This window comes from Tupaia chinensis, unplaced genomic scaffold (assembly GCF_000334495.1).
Source record: "Tupaia chinensis unplaced genomic scaffold, TupChi_1.0 Scaffold000082_1, whole genome shotgun sequence".
Lineage (NCBI taxonomy): Eukaryota > Metazoa > Chordata > Mammalia > Scandentia > Tupaiidae > Tupaia > Tupaia belangeri.
The window spans coordinates 353,095-367,693 of NW_006159543.1; the positions used below are offsets into that span (position 1 = coordinate 353,095).

A 14,599-nucleotide genomic window follows, 5' to 3' on the forward strand; every position below is an offset into this window, starting at 1 on the left:
AATGGAGGTTGTGCGGTAGTAGTCACCCCGCCACTCACTCTGAAGCCCTTATATGAAAGCAGGAGCCGGACACGGGGGAGATTTGTGGGCTTGAGTGCCAGTTCACTTAACAGCTGTGTAACTTTGGGAAAGTCACTTAAACTCACTGAGTCTCAGCTTCCTTACCCAAAGAACATATCCTTCAAATGGGTATTGTGTGGATGTGCCACAGGCCTGGCACTTAGGAGATGCTCAACAGATTACATTGGGTGAGTCAGAAAAACAACTGTCTACTCCCACTCCCAACCAGGTGAGGAGCCTCTTTCATTCAGCCCATTTATATTCAGTCAGACACCAAGTTTATTTTTAGAAAAAAAAAAGAGCAAAGTTTATTGAAATTTCAAGCTACATTTGAAAAATCAAAATCCAAATCCTGCAGACATTCATCAGGATAAGGTGTCAGAAAGTGGAAAGTATTCACTGTCACAGAACCCCTTAGAGACAAGCTCCCTGGGCAGATCCCATTGGATCAAAGCCATTCTCTTGTCCATCCCTTGCCTGCAGCAGGACACCATCGTTCTGCTCACTCTAAAGTTTTCCAAAAGTATTAAAAAAATAAAATAAAAGTTTTCAAACAACACTGCGAAGTCCAAGCTGATCTTCTCTCCACCCCATTCTATGTAGTCAGCACCAGTGAATGGTGGGTTTGGCATTCAAAAGAGAACTTCGCAGATCTTCAGTGGACAGATGGGGAAAGGGTTGCAGCAGCAAGGCATCTGTGGCTGCATTCAGAGGCTGGCCCCCCTCTCCCTGCCTTAACTCTTGAGTCTTAACCTAAAGGACAAACTGGATCACCTTGATAAATGAACACAGTCAAAGAATTACCCTTAAGACATAGGGGACCAGTCAATACTCCCAAAGCTGGTTAGGCCCTTCAACATGTAGATGTATGTATACACATATACATCGCTACACTAAGATATAGACTAGCCCTATGGGCATATATATGCATTTATGGCTATATAGAAAAACTATGCCAATACTAACCAAACAGAACTTTGTAAGCAGTCATCCCAAAGCTGTAATCCCACACCGGGCTGTGCACAAAGCCATGCATTATGCCATATTAACCAACAGAAGGCTGACTTGGCTCAATCTCTCCCATCTGTGTCCCCTGCCTTCACAAAGCAGAGGAGAAGAGAGGCTGCCTTTGCTTAAAACACAAGTGGCTTCTTCATAGGAACAGTTATTGTCAGGTGAAGCTGTTGAAGATGTCCATGGAAATGAAAAACAGACCCCTTAATCATTCTGTAGCAAACTGGCACCGCAGCTCAAACAACCTTTCTCCCTTGCCAGTTGTAGTAGGTTGCTCAGGCCCTGAGAGCCCCCAGGGCACGACAGCATTAGAGGCTCACTGACTTGGGGTTCCTAGGCCCCATGCAACTCAGCCTCCAGAGACCTACTCTTTTGTCAGGGGTCTGTCACTGGAGTAGACCCAGGTGGCCATGTCCTTAGGACATCTCTTGGCACCAGCTATGCTAGGTGTAAAGTTCTCCACATGAGATGACGCTTGGGGAGCCAAAAACAAACTGGAAAGAACTAGGTAGAACAAGTTTAGTGGCTCTGCCCACCCCAAGGACAGAGCCACTTACACCGCAGAACCACCAGGGGCCTCAGGCGCTTGTGGAGATTCAGGAGCTGACTCTTCTGGGCTCAGACGAGACTGGAACTTCTCCAGCTGCTCTGGGCTTGCTAGGGTCTTCAAGAGGGTATTCTCACGCTCCAGCTGGGAATTCTTCTCCACAAGTTCTCGGATCTGCTCCTTCAGGACCTCCACTTCCTCTCTCACAGCATACATTAGATGATTTTTCACTAGATCCTGCCACAGAAGAAATCCCCATAAAGCCAATCGTTAGTGGCAGCACCTTCACTGCCTGGGTCATCCCTCTTGCCACCACTCTTCAGTCTTCCATCAACATGTAGCCCTGCACCCCAAATCCTCATGTACTGTTCTCTGAAGCACCTGAACCCTCATTCTGAAGACCTGCATGCTTTGGGCCATGCTAGATAGAGTTGGAAGCCCAGCTTTCACATGAGAGGTTTCCCTATGCTTTGTGTCTAATGACATTCAAAGTTGACTGCTCAGGGCCTTTTGGGGCAAGACTTCTGCTGGCTGTAGGTTTGCTATTTCCCTTTTCCACATAAGGACCTGCTGCTGCCCTAGATCCAGGGTGGGCTGGGAAGGCTGCAATGGGCCCCATCCTGTTTGGTTGCTTTACAAGTCTTCAAGAAGAGAATAAAATTGGCTCTTTTGGGGTCTCCTGCCCACCATATGACCCAACGCACTGAATCAGAGTTGTCCTGAAGCCTGGCCAGACAGGACACAAGATACTGGTCCTGGTGGAGGTACAGAGATTGCTGCATCCTCTCTGAATTTGATGACTGCACTGGGAGTAGGGAACTGTGTCATTAGGCTCCAAGGCACAATTAAGTGTCTCCTAACTGCTGGAAGCCCTAACCTCCTGCAGCCATTTTTGGCTGCTGGGTGGAGTAAGTCCTCTACCTGGTCAAAAGAGAGGGAAAGGGTTAGGGTACTTCGCTTCTCATTTCCTCCCAACTCCTGACCCCAGCCCAGGCTCTGCAGAGGCACTGCAGTGCGGTTGCATCCAATGAGCTCTGCTTCTGTGCCAACTGCAGGACACAGAGGAATGTAAGGGTCTGAGCTCCCTGCTCTGCAACATGCCCAGGAGGGAGCCAGAGGCTGCTACGAAGCTCTGGGAAGGAAAAAGGAGGAGGAAAGGAAAGAGCCTAGCAAGGGCAGACTCTAAATGTTCTAAAAAGTGCCATTCTAATTGGACTCTCCCTAAGGCCTGCAGGGGGGATAGGAAGGAGGCTATCAGCTTCCTCAGACTTTTTGACCAAAGGCTGTGACGCCCACCCCCTCATCCTGCCTGGAGTTACATAAGCAGCAGATAGGTCTAGGGATGAGAATGACGCAGCGATGCCACTCACCATGGCCTGCTCGATTTTGTTGTCTATGGCCACCACACTGGCTCCAGAGGCACTGCCAAGACAAAAAAGCAAAGCGACCCGTTACACATTTGGTTCCACTCTAAGTACCCTTGGCTATGGCCAAAGTCCTCCATCTAACCCAGTCCCTCCTCTTTCCTGCCTCCCTGGCACAGAGTTCCAGGCAGTTTGTCCACAGGTCCCTCCCTGGTGCCTGCAGGAAACTGCACCTCCTACCCAGGCTGGCTCCGCGCCACTGCCGCCCTGATTTGAGTTCCAATCGACACCAGTGGCAGGGGGGGTGCACGGGCCGCATGGCCTGCTCAGGCGATTTGCAAACAATGGGGGCACGCGGCCCAGGGAGTCCCCTGCGGAGGCCTAGAACGTTCCCCGGCAAACCTACCCGGCTCTGAAGCTAGCTAGGAATACCTCCTCAGCTCGAAAGCTTTCCGCCTTCTCCCCAGAGGCGCAGGGGCAGGCAGACAGACCCCTGCCCAGCCCTGCCCAGCCCTGCCCGTCCCAGGATGCTGCACCACGGGGACCGGACCAGCGGCAGCGGCGCAGGGCTGCAGCGGCGCAGGGCTCGCTTGCTCGGAGATCTGGCTGGAGAACCCAGTCCCCCCTCCCCCCAGCACCCTGGCTTAGCTTATCTCTACACAGAGGCAGAGACCAGTGGTTACCTGTTATCCAGCTTAACGGAAACCACATCCCCTCCAAGCAGGGAAGAAAAGAAGGAGATGGAGAAATTGTGCAGCTGATAGACCGCTACCTCCATTGGGGTCTGATACATTTCGGTGTTCATGGCTCAGGCTGCCGGGGAGCTCTGGCTGCGCTGCCGGCTGGGCTGGGTGGACTGGGCTCTGTGCCGCTGAAGTCTGGCTCTGAGGCTAGCAGGGGGGCGAAGGCTGCAGAGCGGACCCAAAGGTAGGCAGGCGTTCCAGCTGGAGTCAGAGGGAAGTGACTCGAGGGGTGTCACTTAATGTGTCACAAACTCCAAGGCCGCCAGTCCAACCCAGACTCAGAGATATTTCGGCTCCTGCTTCTTTATATAGGAGGAGCCAGCTGCGTCACATGGCGTCAGGGGCCATGCAAATGAGTCCTGTACCGGGCTTTGTGGCCCAGTTAACCACATCCCCTCCCTGAACCTTAGGCTGGGACTGTAAACAGTTCAGCACTTTCTTGTGCCAACTGGCATCTCCAAAGAGGGCTTTGGAGATTGGCGAAGACCAAACTGGAGCTGATTTCTAGAGAAATAACAAGTACAAATGCCCTAACAGGAGATAGAAAGCATTCAGTAAGGGATAGGTTAGGTTTTTAAAAGCTCTTCAGGCACCAGCCAGCACACACCTCGGGTGGTTTTTCAATGCTCTCAGATGTCATGCTCTCTGGACCCCCGCCCTCAGCGTAAAGAGCCTCACCTTTTTCCTGCTCACTGCCCTTGCAGCCCCTCCCCTGCACACATACTTTGCCACCTCCATGTTCACTCTCTCTCCAACCGGACTATCCCTCCCTAAACCAGCTGACCCAGCAGCTTGCCCCAAACCCCAGTAGGCATCCACTCACCTGGTCCTTTGAACATAGAGGAGTGGGAGTGTCTGTGTGCTGACACATGCACAGTTCTGTGATGTGTATCTGTCACATGCACAGGTGTGCTCTAATCTGTGCATCATGTGTACGGAGATGAGGGTGTCCAGGAACTTGGGCAAGAGGGTGAACATGCAGACAGGAGCAGCTAGGTGGGTGACAGAAGAGGTGGACAGGGGACAGGGTATGGGAATGGGCACTGGAGTGACTACACAATTGCCCATCTTTTTCTCTTTGGTCTCCACCCTCTTACTCTGCAATGAAGTATATTTGGCATTATGCAGGATCTCATATTCCTTTTTTTTTTAAATGTTCTTACTTTCGTATAAAAAAATGAATGACGACAAAACTAGAACTAAGGCTATATATATAAATCATCCCAGGAAAACACCTGCCTTGTTTTGGGTCTAGCCATACACAAGAGAAGGTACTTCAGGGGAAAAAAAAAAAAAAACAGACTCCAAACCACAAAGAAAAAGAGACGACTGTTGCCTAGTAAGAGTTACATCAAAATATATTTTCATTCTTTTCAACCTCACTCTTAAGAACAAACAAAAGAAAAAAAACAAACATCAGAGGCTTGAAGTGCTTTTCTTCTACTCCTTCCTAAGTGAGGAGGCCACCTGGTGGACATAATCAGAATTGCAGCCAGAAAGAGCAAATGGCAGGGAAAGGGAGAGGTGATGCAATTAGGTGTATTATTTACACCAACTTATTACCATAAGGAGAACATTGGGTTCCACCACATATACAATAGTTTGGATGAAGTTAAGGCCAGTACCCAGGAATCAGTGCTCCACAGGCTGTAGTCCAAAGAAATATCCTAATGCAAGCATGCTATTGGAAAAGTACTGGGGCCTCTTATCAGCAAAGAAGGTAATAATTATTTGCTTCAGGATATTTCTCTCAAACAGGTGCCTGACACCAAAACCCTGGCCAAGGCCCCAGCCAAGCGCTGTCTGAAGGCCTTGATTTCCTATGGTGCAGTTACACCACCAAACAGCTAACATTTTTGGTTGCGATACGGGGATCCACACAACACTCACATTTGCAAAGGGCTGACCAATAAAAACAATCCAAGCAAACTTACTTTACTAGCCCAAGATGGTGTTTTTCTTTATCCCAATCTCAGGACAGTCTGTTAACTTTAGGATACAGGCTCTTGCAACAGTGTTTGCACTAAACAGACAGAACAAAGTACAGGCTATACTTAGAGGTCATCAAGAACATTAGCTGAGGGAAGAAAACCCTTCTTAAATCCATAACTTAATTGATGCTGGAATTGTCTGATATATTCATCTACTCTCTGTGCAACATAGAGCTCCTTTGGTCCAGGAAGTGTCTCTGAGTTGACTATCATTGGCTTGTTACTTTTTGCTAAACAATTGCTACCTACTCCTAGATTACAAAGAGTGATGAGAAGAAAATGATGATGATAAGAAAATGGAAAAGATACATAAACTGGATTGGCAAGCGGAAAACATTGGCAGAGAAATAGCACAAAACAGAAATGAAAGGGCTCCCTCTATGAGGACTCCTGTCTGTGGTGACAGAAGCAGAGAAATCCAGGGAATTTAGGGAGGGAAGGGGAAAGGGGTTAAGTTTACCGGCAAATCTGCATTTGAATTGTTCATTAAGTACACTTCAATTAAAAAAGAAACAGCAGCTGAGTGTGAGACCTACTGACAATAATGGCTATGGACAGACACTGTGCTGGCTACACAACGAGCCCTGTGTTGGAAGCACTGTCACCATCACTTTATAGATGCAGAAACTGAAGGTCTGAAAGGCTGCCTTGCCCAAGGTAATAGAGCTAATAAGCTGCAGCGCTGGGACTCAAGCCCAGGTCTTTCTGACCTCTAGACCAAGTTTGTTACTAGTACACTTACCAGTGAATGAGGGAGTAGGTTTGTTGAATGAATAGAGTCTTCAATGACTGAGTCAAGACAGTTGGCTGATGGGTTAGAGATGCTAGAGAATGATGAGGAGGAAGGAAGGGTGGGGGTGGTGGTGCAAAAGAAGTGCTCCTAGGATGCCAGCTGTGCTACTTTTAGAGAGGTCTACAGGCCAGCTTTGAGCTCTGTGGGCACAGTCGGCTTTTCTGACACTTCAAGCAGGGGAGAGTAGCCACGGGGAACTGGAAGAATATCCAAACTGTTCAAAAGGGTTTTATAAGAGAGCTGTGCTCACCCACATCATTTCAAAAGGCAGTCAAGCAGTCCTCAAAGAAAGCTATCTCTGTCTAGGAAGTAGGAAATCTTAATCCAGCCAGATGGCTTCCAGAATGGAATATGTAGACCTGGGGTATATGTTATTCCAAATAAGGTATAGAGTCTCATGATAATAATCACAGTCCAGTCAAACCTGGAGTTCTGGGACCGTGCTCACTAGTACCTTTCATTAATTGTTTCCCCCTGATTTCTGCTGGGCTCAGCTTTTAGGAGAATGAGGTCAACAACAAGAAAACAAGCTCATATCAAGGATTTGGTTTAGAAAAACAATTTCATAGGGACGTTTAAAGTTGAGCCCACACTCAGCGGAGCTCTCCTCTCCTTGGCCCCTCTAGTTCTGTTGAGTAAGAAGTGATAACCTTGAGACACTATGACCCTCCATTAGCAAAGAATGCCTGGATCCCTGAAGGCTCCCTAAGGGAAGATAGTGGGCCTAATGGAAAAAAAAAAAAAAAAAAAAGAAAGAAAAGAAAAGAAAAGAAAACAAAAAATCAAAGGCAAGGGAGATAGGAGTCTGAGGAAGGAGGAGGAGGAACCCAAAGGGCTTTCTGCTTAACCCTCAGCATACCGAGGAATTCCTCTGCCCAGAGTAGCTGTGCCGAACCTTGCCATGACTAGAAGTGTGCTATACATGGCATCTGTTGTCTATTGTAATATTTCGGAGGAATGTGCTGATCCTTGAGTCTCTCTCAGGATCCTTGTGTGCTGTGGAGGTGAGCCCTACACAGGAAAACAGTAACCTAGGGATTCAATAACCCAGAAACCCCAACATTTATAAAGTTTCCAAACTCTTTTTCTAACATGCCACAGCTTAACAATGTAGGCTGGACCCAGAGCTAGTGTGGCTAGCAGCACCTAGCTGCCTGCCAGGCAGGCCTTCACCGACTCTCAGTTCTAGTACTGATGCTATGGGACTTTGCGAGGAAACCAACATAGCTGACCCTCACTCTCTCAGGCACAACCTGCTAGATGGCGGGTAGCTTAATGAGAATGGGGCCAACTGCCTCTATTTCAGCTGACCCTGGAAGCAAGTTTATATTCCCTTTGAGCTGGAAGGAGTGTCCCCACCCGTCCATTTCACATCAGAAGCAAGACTCTCCAGAACAAGAGCCCTTCCTCTTTTGGGTTCCCACGGGACAGTGGAACAGAGACTGGGCAAAGTCTGGAAGGCAGAACCCTTGGGCCAGGTCTCAACACACTGAAGAGGGCTGTGAGCAGAAGCAGGGTGGGTACAGTAGGTTGGGGGTAGCAATGAGGGGAACATCTCACTTCCCTTTTTGTCACACTTGAAGCATTGTGTACCACGCAGCCAGAAGGAAACTATTTATAGGCAAGTCTTCCTTATTTCCTTATTTTCTACAGGGAATGTTCCACCCAAAGATTTGGCAATGATGCCAACAAAACACAGGGTCCTGTGTCAGGAGAAGCGGAAAAAGACATGATGCGAGAGGTGCAGGACAAGCCACAAAGCAAACACTGGGTTAGGAGCTGGAAAAGGAAATACAAAAAGGATATTGAGCGCTAGAGTGTTAGCAACATTAATGAGATGGGTGAAAAACATCCCTCCCCAACGTCTCTGCTGCGGCTCCTACCTGAAGGTTTATCTACTTCTAATTACTTACTTGTCCCTTTTTCTGAAGAGGCTGGGGGAATACGGAGGCTGAAATGCCATGGCTTAATTTGTCCTGCTTCTCTCTTATCTTCTCTCTTCCCCTCTGGTTCCACTCCAATGTGGAAGACCATGGACAGGAAGGCCACTCCACTTACATAGTTACTTTGGTTTCGTGGAAAATCCCCAGAGTCCAGAAGGAGGGCAGCAAGAAGGAAAGACGGTGACGGAGAAAGTGCCTTGTTCTCTGTGGATCATGTGAACTGCTCTGCGTGGCCAGGACCTAGAGTTCCAACCTTGAGGGGGCCGGAAAATGGGGAGGAGGGTGCAGATGTAGATGCAGATGCAGAGGTGGTGGTTGGAGGGGTGGAAGCTGAAGAAGAATCCTGACAGAGAGATGGGCACTGTCTTGGAAAAGCAGCTCTAGCAATTGATTTGGAGTAGAACCAGAGCGGGAGAGAGAAGATAAGAGAGAAACAAACCCTGGCACCGAATGATGGCAGGAATGATGAATCGTGCCTTTCAGTTCCCTCCCTGATAGGGTGTCATGTGAGCTTCACAAACAATCTCTGAGTGACACTAAGGATGACAGGCAGAACCAAACCCTATTTTATTTTTCTGGTTTTTGTTTGTTTGTTTGTTTGTTTTTAAGAGGGATTTTTGCTATAAGGTACACGTGCTCACTGGAGAGATAGAGAGAGAGACAAAGAAAGGGAAAGTGAGAAATAACACCCCAGGGGACAGCCACACCACAATTCCTCCTCCACTCTTCTCTTGGGATATCGGGCACAAGCACCTGGCATGAGTTTCAAGCCACCGGCTCTGGGACTTAAACTGAAGTCAACCACATGGGAGTCCAGTGCCTTAATCACTACATCATCTACTGGCCCTGCCAAACCCCATTTTAACAAGGCATTCTTGTTAAATGGGGCCATTCCATTGGCCCTCATTCAGAGAAGTAAAAAATTGTCCTTGTCAAGGCTCCTTCATCCCCCTAACTTTGGTGGCTAACTATTGGGGAAGGAGGTTTGTTCTGGTGTCTCACTCAGCAGGACTGGAAGCATTTGGTGATTTATCCAGGAATGCAGTTCAGCTCAGTGGATCTTAGATTTCATGAACCTTGTGTCAATATTTATGCCTGTCTCCCTTCCCCTTATGCTTTGCAGCTGGGAAAATTTACCTCCATAATTTTTCCAAGACTTCTTATTTTCCACCCTCCCTATTATCCATTTACAAGTATCAACTAGGTATTCCTAAAAAGGGGGTTTGTAAAATTGGTAAATGAACTCACCATCCTTCTTCCTCCTCTCCATACTAGTTACTATTATTGTTCAACTTAATTCAAAAGAATTTGATTCAAAGCTGATTGAACGCTTATTCAAAGCACAAGGCACATTTCAGAGAAGTTATAAAAAGCAAACTAGATATACATGTCAAAAAATGTGCTTCCTCAAGAATATCTTGATTCTGAGACAAATTCAGAAGATTCCTACTAGTCAGACCTTAGGGAAATGTTCGTTTTAGGAAAAAGCCTAGGGCATAGGGATATGCAGGAGGATAGCGTAGGGTTCAGGAGGACCATACCACAGCACCCATGGGCATCACTTCATTGTACAGAATGGGGTGTGCTTTCTTCTCCTCACACTACCCTTTGACCACTGCTACAAATGCAGCAGCCACAAAACATGGAGTTTCTGTGAGACCTAGGGCTCCTCCAACATCATGTCTGACAGTGCCATGAAGGGTCCCTCATGCTGACTCTCTTTCTTAACCCGAAAGAGTTTGTAAAGCAAGGGAACAGGACACGGGTATTTGCTCTCTAAGTTGCCTCCTTTTCTTTCCAGAAGGGGATTTTTGTTTAGTGTGGGACTCACCTCTCCCTGGCAACCTCTGACCTTCCTCCTTTAGCTAGCTCCTCCCAGCCTTACCATTGTTCCACATATCTCAGAAGCAGATATTAAGGTTCCTTGATCTCCTCCACAATAATCCAGAAAGTATTTCCAGATAGGCAAACAGTCCCTCTGGTCACAGCCCACCCTGTAGAAATCCTATCATACTGAAACCCCTAGGGGCTGGAAAAAAAATCAACAAGAACATGGACACTCAAGCCAGTCTAATGGCCTATTTGTAAAGGGAACTGGATCTCACATGGCCAACTATGGTTTGAGTCTCAGAATTGATAGCTTGAAAAACACACCAGGCACAGGTGTGTGTGTGTGCACAAAGTCCTGACAGGATAGAGAAATGCAGAAGGGACTGCAGCATGACCATGTCCCATTAAGGGATGCTTTCTCTCCTTCTTTCTGTCTCTCTCTGGAGAGTGCACATGTCCTCTGGCAAATTAGGGAGAGAGAGAGAGAGAGAGAGAGAGAGAGAGAGAGAGAGAGAAACTCAGTCACTCTCCAAGGTTGTTTGTTTGAACCAGCTCTTTGCCAGCCTATGGAGGCCAGAGACACTGGTAATGCCTCTCCCTATCCCACTGCTCTGTGGAGCAGTCCCAAGAGCCGAAATTCCGGGCCATTTTCTCTGTCAGTTGCTAGGGTTACTTTGAGTGGCACATGAAGGACTTGAGGGTTATTGGCAATGCTCGGAAGATGAGATTCAGGAGGATCTGTTGGGGATGTGGAGCCAGCTGACAGGGGCCTGTGAAGAGGGCAGGGACTCTGAGGTGGAGCACCTGGCTCTTTTGTGGGCCCTGCTGTAGAATGAGTGACCTTTGAAGTGGTACAGCTTCCCTAGGGAACAAAAGGACGGTTAATAATGCCGGCCTCTTAAGGCTCAGGGCTCCTCAGCCATGATGGGCAAGCATTATGGGCCTCCAAGAGCACTCACATTGTGCTCCTGAGGCCCTTGCTTACCTCACAGCAGAGCTATTCAATGTGGGCTCACTTGAGGTGGCTCCTTGATCCTCTGTTGTGAGAGACTCTATGACTTGTGAAGAGGGGCTCTGCAGATTGCAAAGGGCCTCCAGCTCTCCAGCTACCCTCCTCCCCACCTCAGCTTCCTGGGTGAAAAGAAGGCAGTCTGGCTAGGGAGAGGGGCAGTGGCAGGAGGGGGTGGGGCATACCACTCCCAGAACAGAAAGAAAGGTAAGAAACAGGGTCAGTTCTCTGGGCAGGGTCCCCCAACTATGGGAACAGTGTCAGGGAACCCTTTTCAAAGGAGTGCTGGGAGGGGTTAAGGAAGGCCTCCCAGCCCAGTTTGAGAATTGCTGACAAGGAATACGCACACCCTATCAGAAAGAAAGAGAAGCACTGAAGCACACGTGCATCATGCAAACATCCTTTCTCCCCTTTTGCAATCTAATTCAGACAGAGTCAGCCCGAGAGAGGCATCATCTTTCCGCATGTGTCTTTTTGTCTCCATCTCTCTCTGCTATTGCCAGCTTCCCCATGACCTCAAAGGGGTAGTAAGGCCATCAGACATGACAAGATGGCAAGGCAGGACACTCTAGGTCAGGCCAGAGTGTCAGCAGCTATGGTCTCTGATCTCTCTAATGTCCACAGCTGGCTGGGTGCTGTGCAGGGGTCATTGATGACAGGGTCTTAGGGGAAGCCTGGAGTGACATTCAGGTGGACACTAGAGGAACCAACTTGAAGCCTCGCACTGCACATTGGGAACAGGAAGTCACTGCCCGCCCAACAGCTTCAAAGATGCCAATCATACATTATAATGGGCTCTTTTAAATGAAAGACAAATAAAACAAGCACTATTTGTACAAAATCAATCACATGGATGCCTAAGAGATGATTCTGACAGGCTTCTCTGAAGACAGTTCTAACTAGAACCAATGATATCATAGATGCCCTCTTTGACCTGAGGAAAGTGGTCTGGAGGACCCTGAGAAAAATTCCCTCTCAGCTAAAGCTGTTTGCCTGCTCTGCTACTGTGGTGCCTCCAACCATCAGCATCAGAGTCATGCTTCTGGCCTCCAAGGATCTCTCCTGGAGTTCTCTACACTCTTAGGAACCAGAATGGTTTCCTTTCCAATGCAAAAAGCCCGGGAAAGGTGCCACATTGAGCTACTATCGCCTTAAATACGTAAGTATTAACTGAGTTATCATACTTTCAGCAGAGGAGGTAGTAGCTTATCAGTGTCATAAGACAGCTGGACACACAGGTAAACCTTGATGGTGAGCTGTGCAGTGAAACAGATCTAGATGACAGTCTTAACATCAGGATCCCCTGAGAGAGTTTGTGGAAAAGATGGATGTCCTGGCTCCAGCCCTAGCAAATCTAGTGAAATAGATCTGGGTTGGGGAATGTTATTTTTCAGGTGATTTGGATGTAGTTCTTTTTAAAATTTTTTAAAGAGTTATTTATTTATTTAATTCTATTTGCTATTATTATTTTGTAATTTGACGAGAGAGAGAGAGAAGGAAAGCGAGAAAGTAAGTCATCAGGTCTGGGTCTCAAACTGCGATAGGCCATGTGGTAATCCAGCACCTCTAACCAGCACACTATCTGCCGGCCCCAGGATGTAGTTCTTTTAAAATATGTTGTTTTTCCATGAGAGAGAAAGACTTACACTCCCACCAGGACCCTCATGCTATGATCCATCCACAAGTCTCAGCATATACACATATCCTGCTTATTCAGGGAGGCCCTTGGAAGCAAACCCAGGACCTTTCTCAAGTGAGTCAGGTTGTGCTATCACTGTATCACTGTCTGACCCAAGGACGTAGCTCTTCTGGAATCAGTCCATGGAACTGCTTTTAGGAACCACTGGCCTATAGGTAAGAGTCAAGAAAGGTCTACCCAAAGGGGCTCCCATGGTGTCAGGGCCACCAAGACCCACTTTGTATGACATATTCTGGTGAGGTTCAGCCTGCTCAAGGCCTGCTATCCTGCCATCTCATTCTTGCTACTGAAAGCTGGTCAGAACATGAAAGCTACTACCAGGAGTCCTCAAAAAAAAGTTCATGGAAAAATTCTTATTATGAGAAAATACATATATGTGGCTTTCTACAGTTTTTGTGCCAAAATAAACTTGTATTTTAAATTCTCCACGAAGTTTTTGAAGTCTCCTCATATTAGAGGAATCACTCTAAACCTGCTCCGATTTATAACTAAATCTTTGGCAAATTTTGCTTCTTGGTTCTGAGGAACAGGTGCTTTCAGAGACACTTCCTGGCTCTTCAGTGGGAATGCTGGGCCTGGGAGGCAGAGCATGTGGAGGGTGAGGATCACAGTGGGGAAGAAAGAAGTCTAGGGAGAGGAAGGGCTGCTTCTTCTCTAAGAGTAAGGTTTGGTTAATTAACCAGCCCTGCCTCCCTTTCACAGAAGCCAGCTTGCCTTCAGCCCCATGGCTGTCACCTCCCAGTCAGACATGGGTCAGCTCCCAGGTTTGCTGGAGGCGTGTGACTCATTCCCCCCTGAGGAACCTGCTGGGGCTGACTAGAAGACTTGCCAGGATCTTTACAAACATGCCCATCCCTACACTGATCTCAGCCAGAACTCACCTGCCCCTATCATCATCGCCCCAGCCCATGGCCTGAGAGTACCTCCCTGGCAAGGAGGCAGCCCCATGTCTCACTAACTCCCCTCTCCTAATTGGGAGCAAGAGGGAGATTTGCTGTTCTCTGTGGTACACATCCAGCTTATGCTTTGGTATTTCATTTTATTTTTATGTTTAATTTACACTGCCTGCTAGGTTTGGGGCTCAAATAAACAAAGGCTATATTCCCCCTACCCTGCAAGGCCTGGACTTCCTGGTTGATGGCCAGCAACAGAATGACCCTTTTAACCTCTTCTCTTGCTCCTTGAGACAGTCAGTGTTGAGGGGGGGGGGTTGAAAGAGAAAGATATTTTGGGTAAAAGACTGGAAATTCTTAGTGCCAGCCTAAAATACCACCCTTAGTCCTTCCTGACAACATGAATGTTAAGCACCAGAGCCACCTTACTAAGTACAGATTTCTTTTCAAAGCCACAGCAAAGCTGTAAGGACAAAGCAAAAACCTAGAAAATTCAAAGCACTGGCATTGGGTTTTTGAAAAATCTACTTATAGACATCTTTGTACCACCAAGCAGAGACTGATGTACCCAGGTCTTTGTGGGCAGAGCCTTTGCAGGCAGGAACAGCCTTAAAGACCTATAGACAGCAAAGCGTGGTGGGCATGACCAGGAAAACCTTGCCAAAGCTCATGCAGCTAAAAAAAAAAAAAAAAAAAAAAAAAAAGGAACACTA

General features: G+C 47.6%; 1 protein-coding gene across 4 annotated transcripts in view; it reads right to left on the reverse strand.

Annotated features, from left to right (window-relative positions):
* Nucleotides 1–338: 338 nt before the first annotated feature.
* Nucleotides 339–14,599, reverse strand: part of TSC22D3 (TSC22 domain family member 3) — a 68,266-nt gene continuing 54,005 nt past the window's right edge. Inside the window, exons 1-3 of one of the 4 annotated variants that reach the window (XM_006142820.3) lie at nt 8,426–8,841; nt 2,992–3,043; nt 339–1,858 (exon numbers count right to left, since the gene is read on the reverse strand). In XM_006142820.3, coding sequence (XP_006142882.1) covers nt 1,628–1,858; nt 2,992–3,043; nt 8,426–8,475 — 333 coding nt within the window. In that variant the 5' untranslated portion in view covers nt 8,476–8,841 and the 3' untranslated portion in view covers nt 339–1,627. Of the gene's footprint in view, nt 1,859–2,991; nt 3,044–3,668; nt 4,030–8,425; nt 8,842–14,599 lie in introns of those variants that run through there. The other 3 variants (XM_027769688.1, XM_006142819.3, XM_006142817.3) reach the window with 3 other exon arrangements.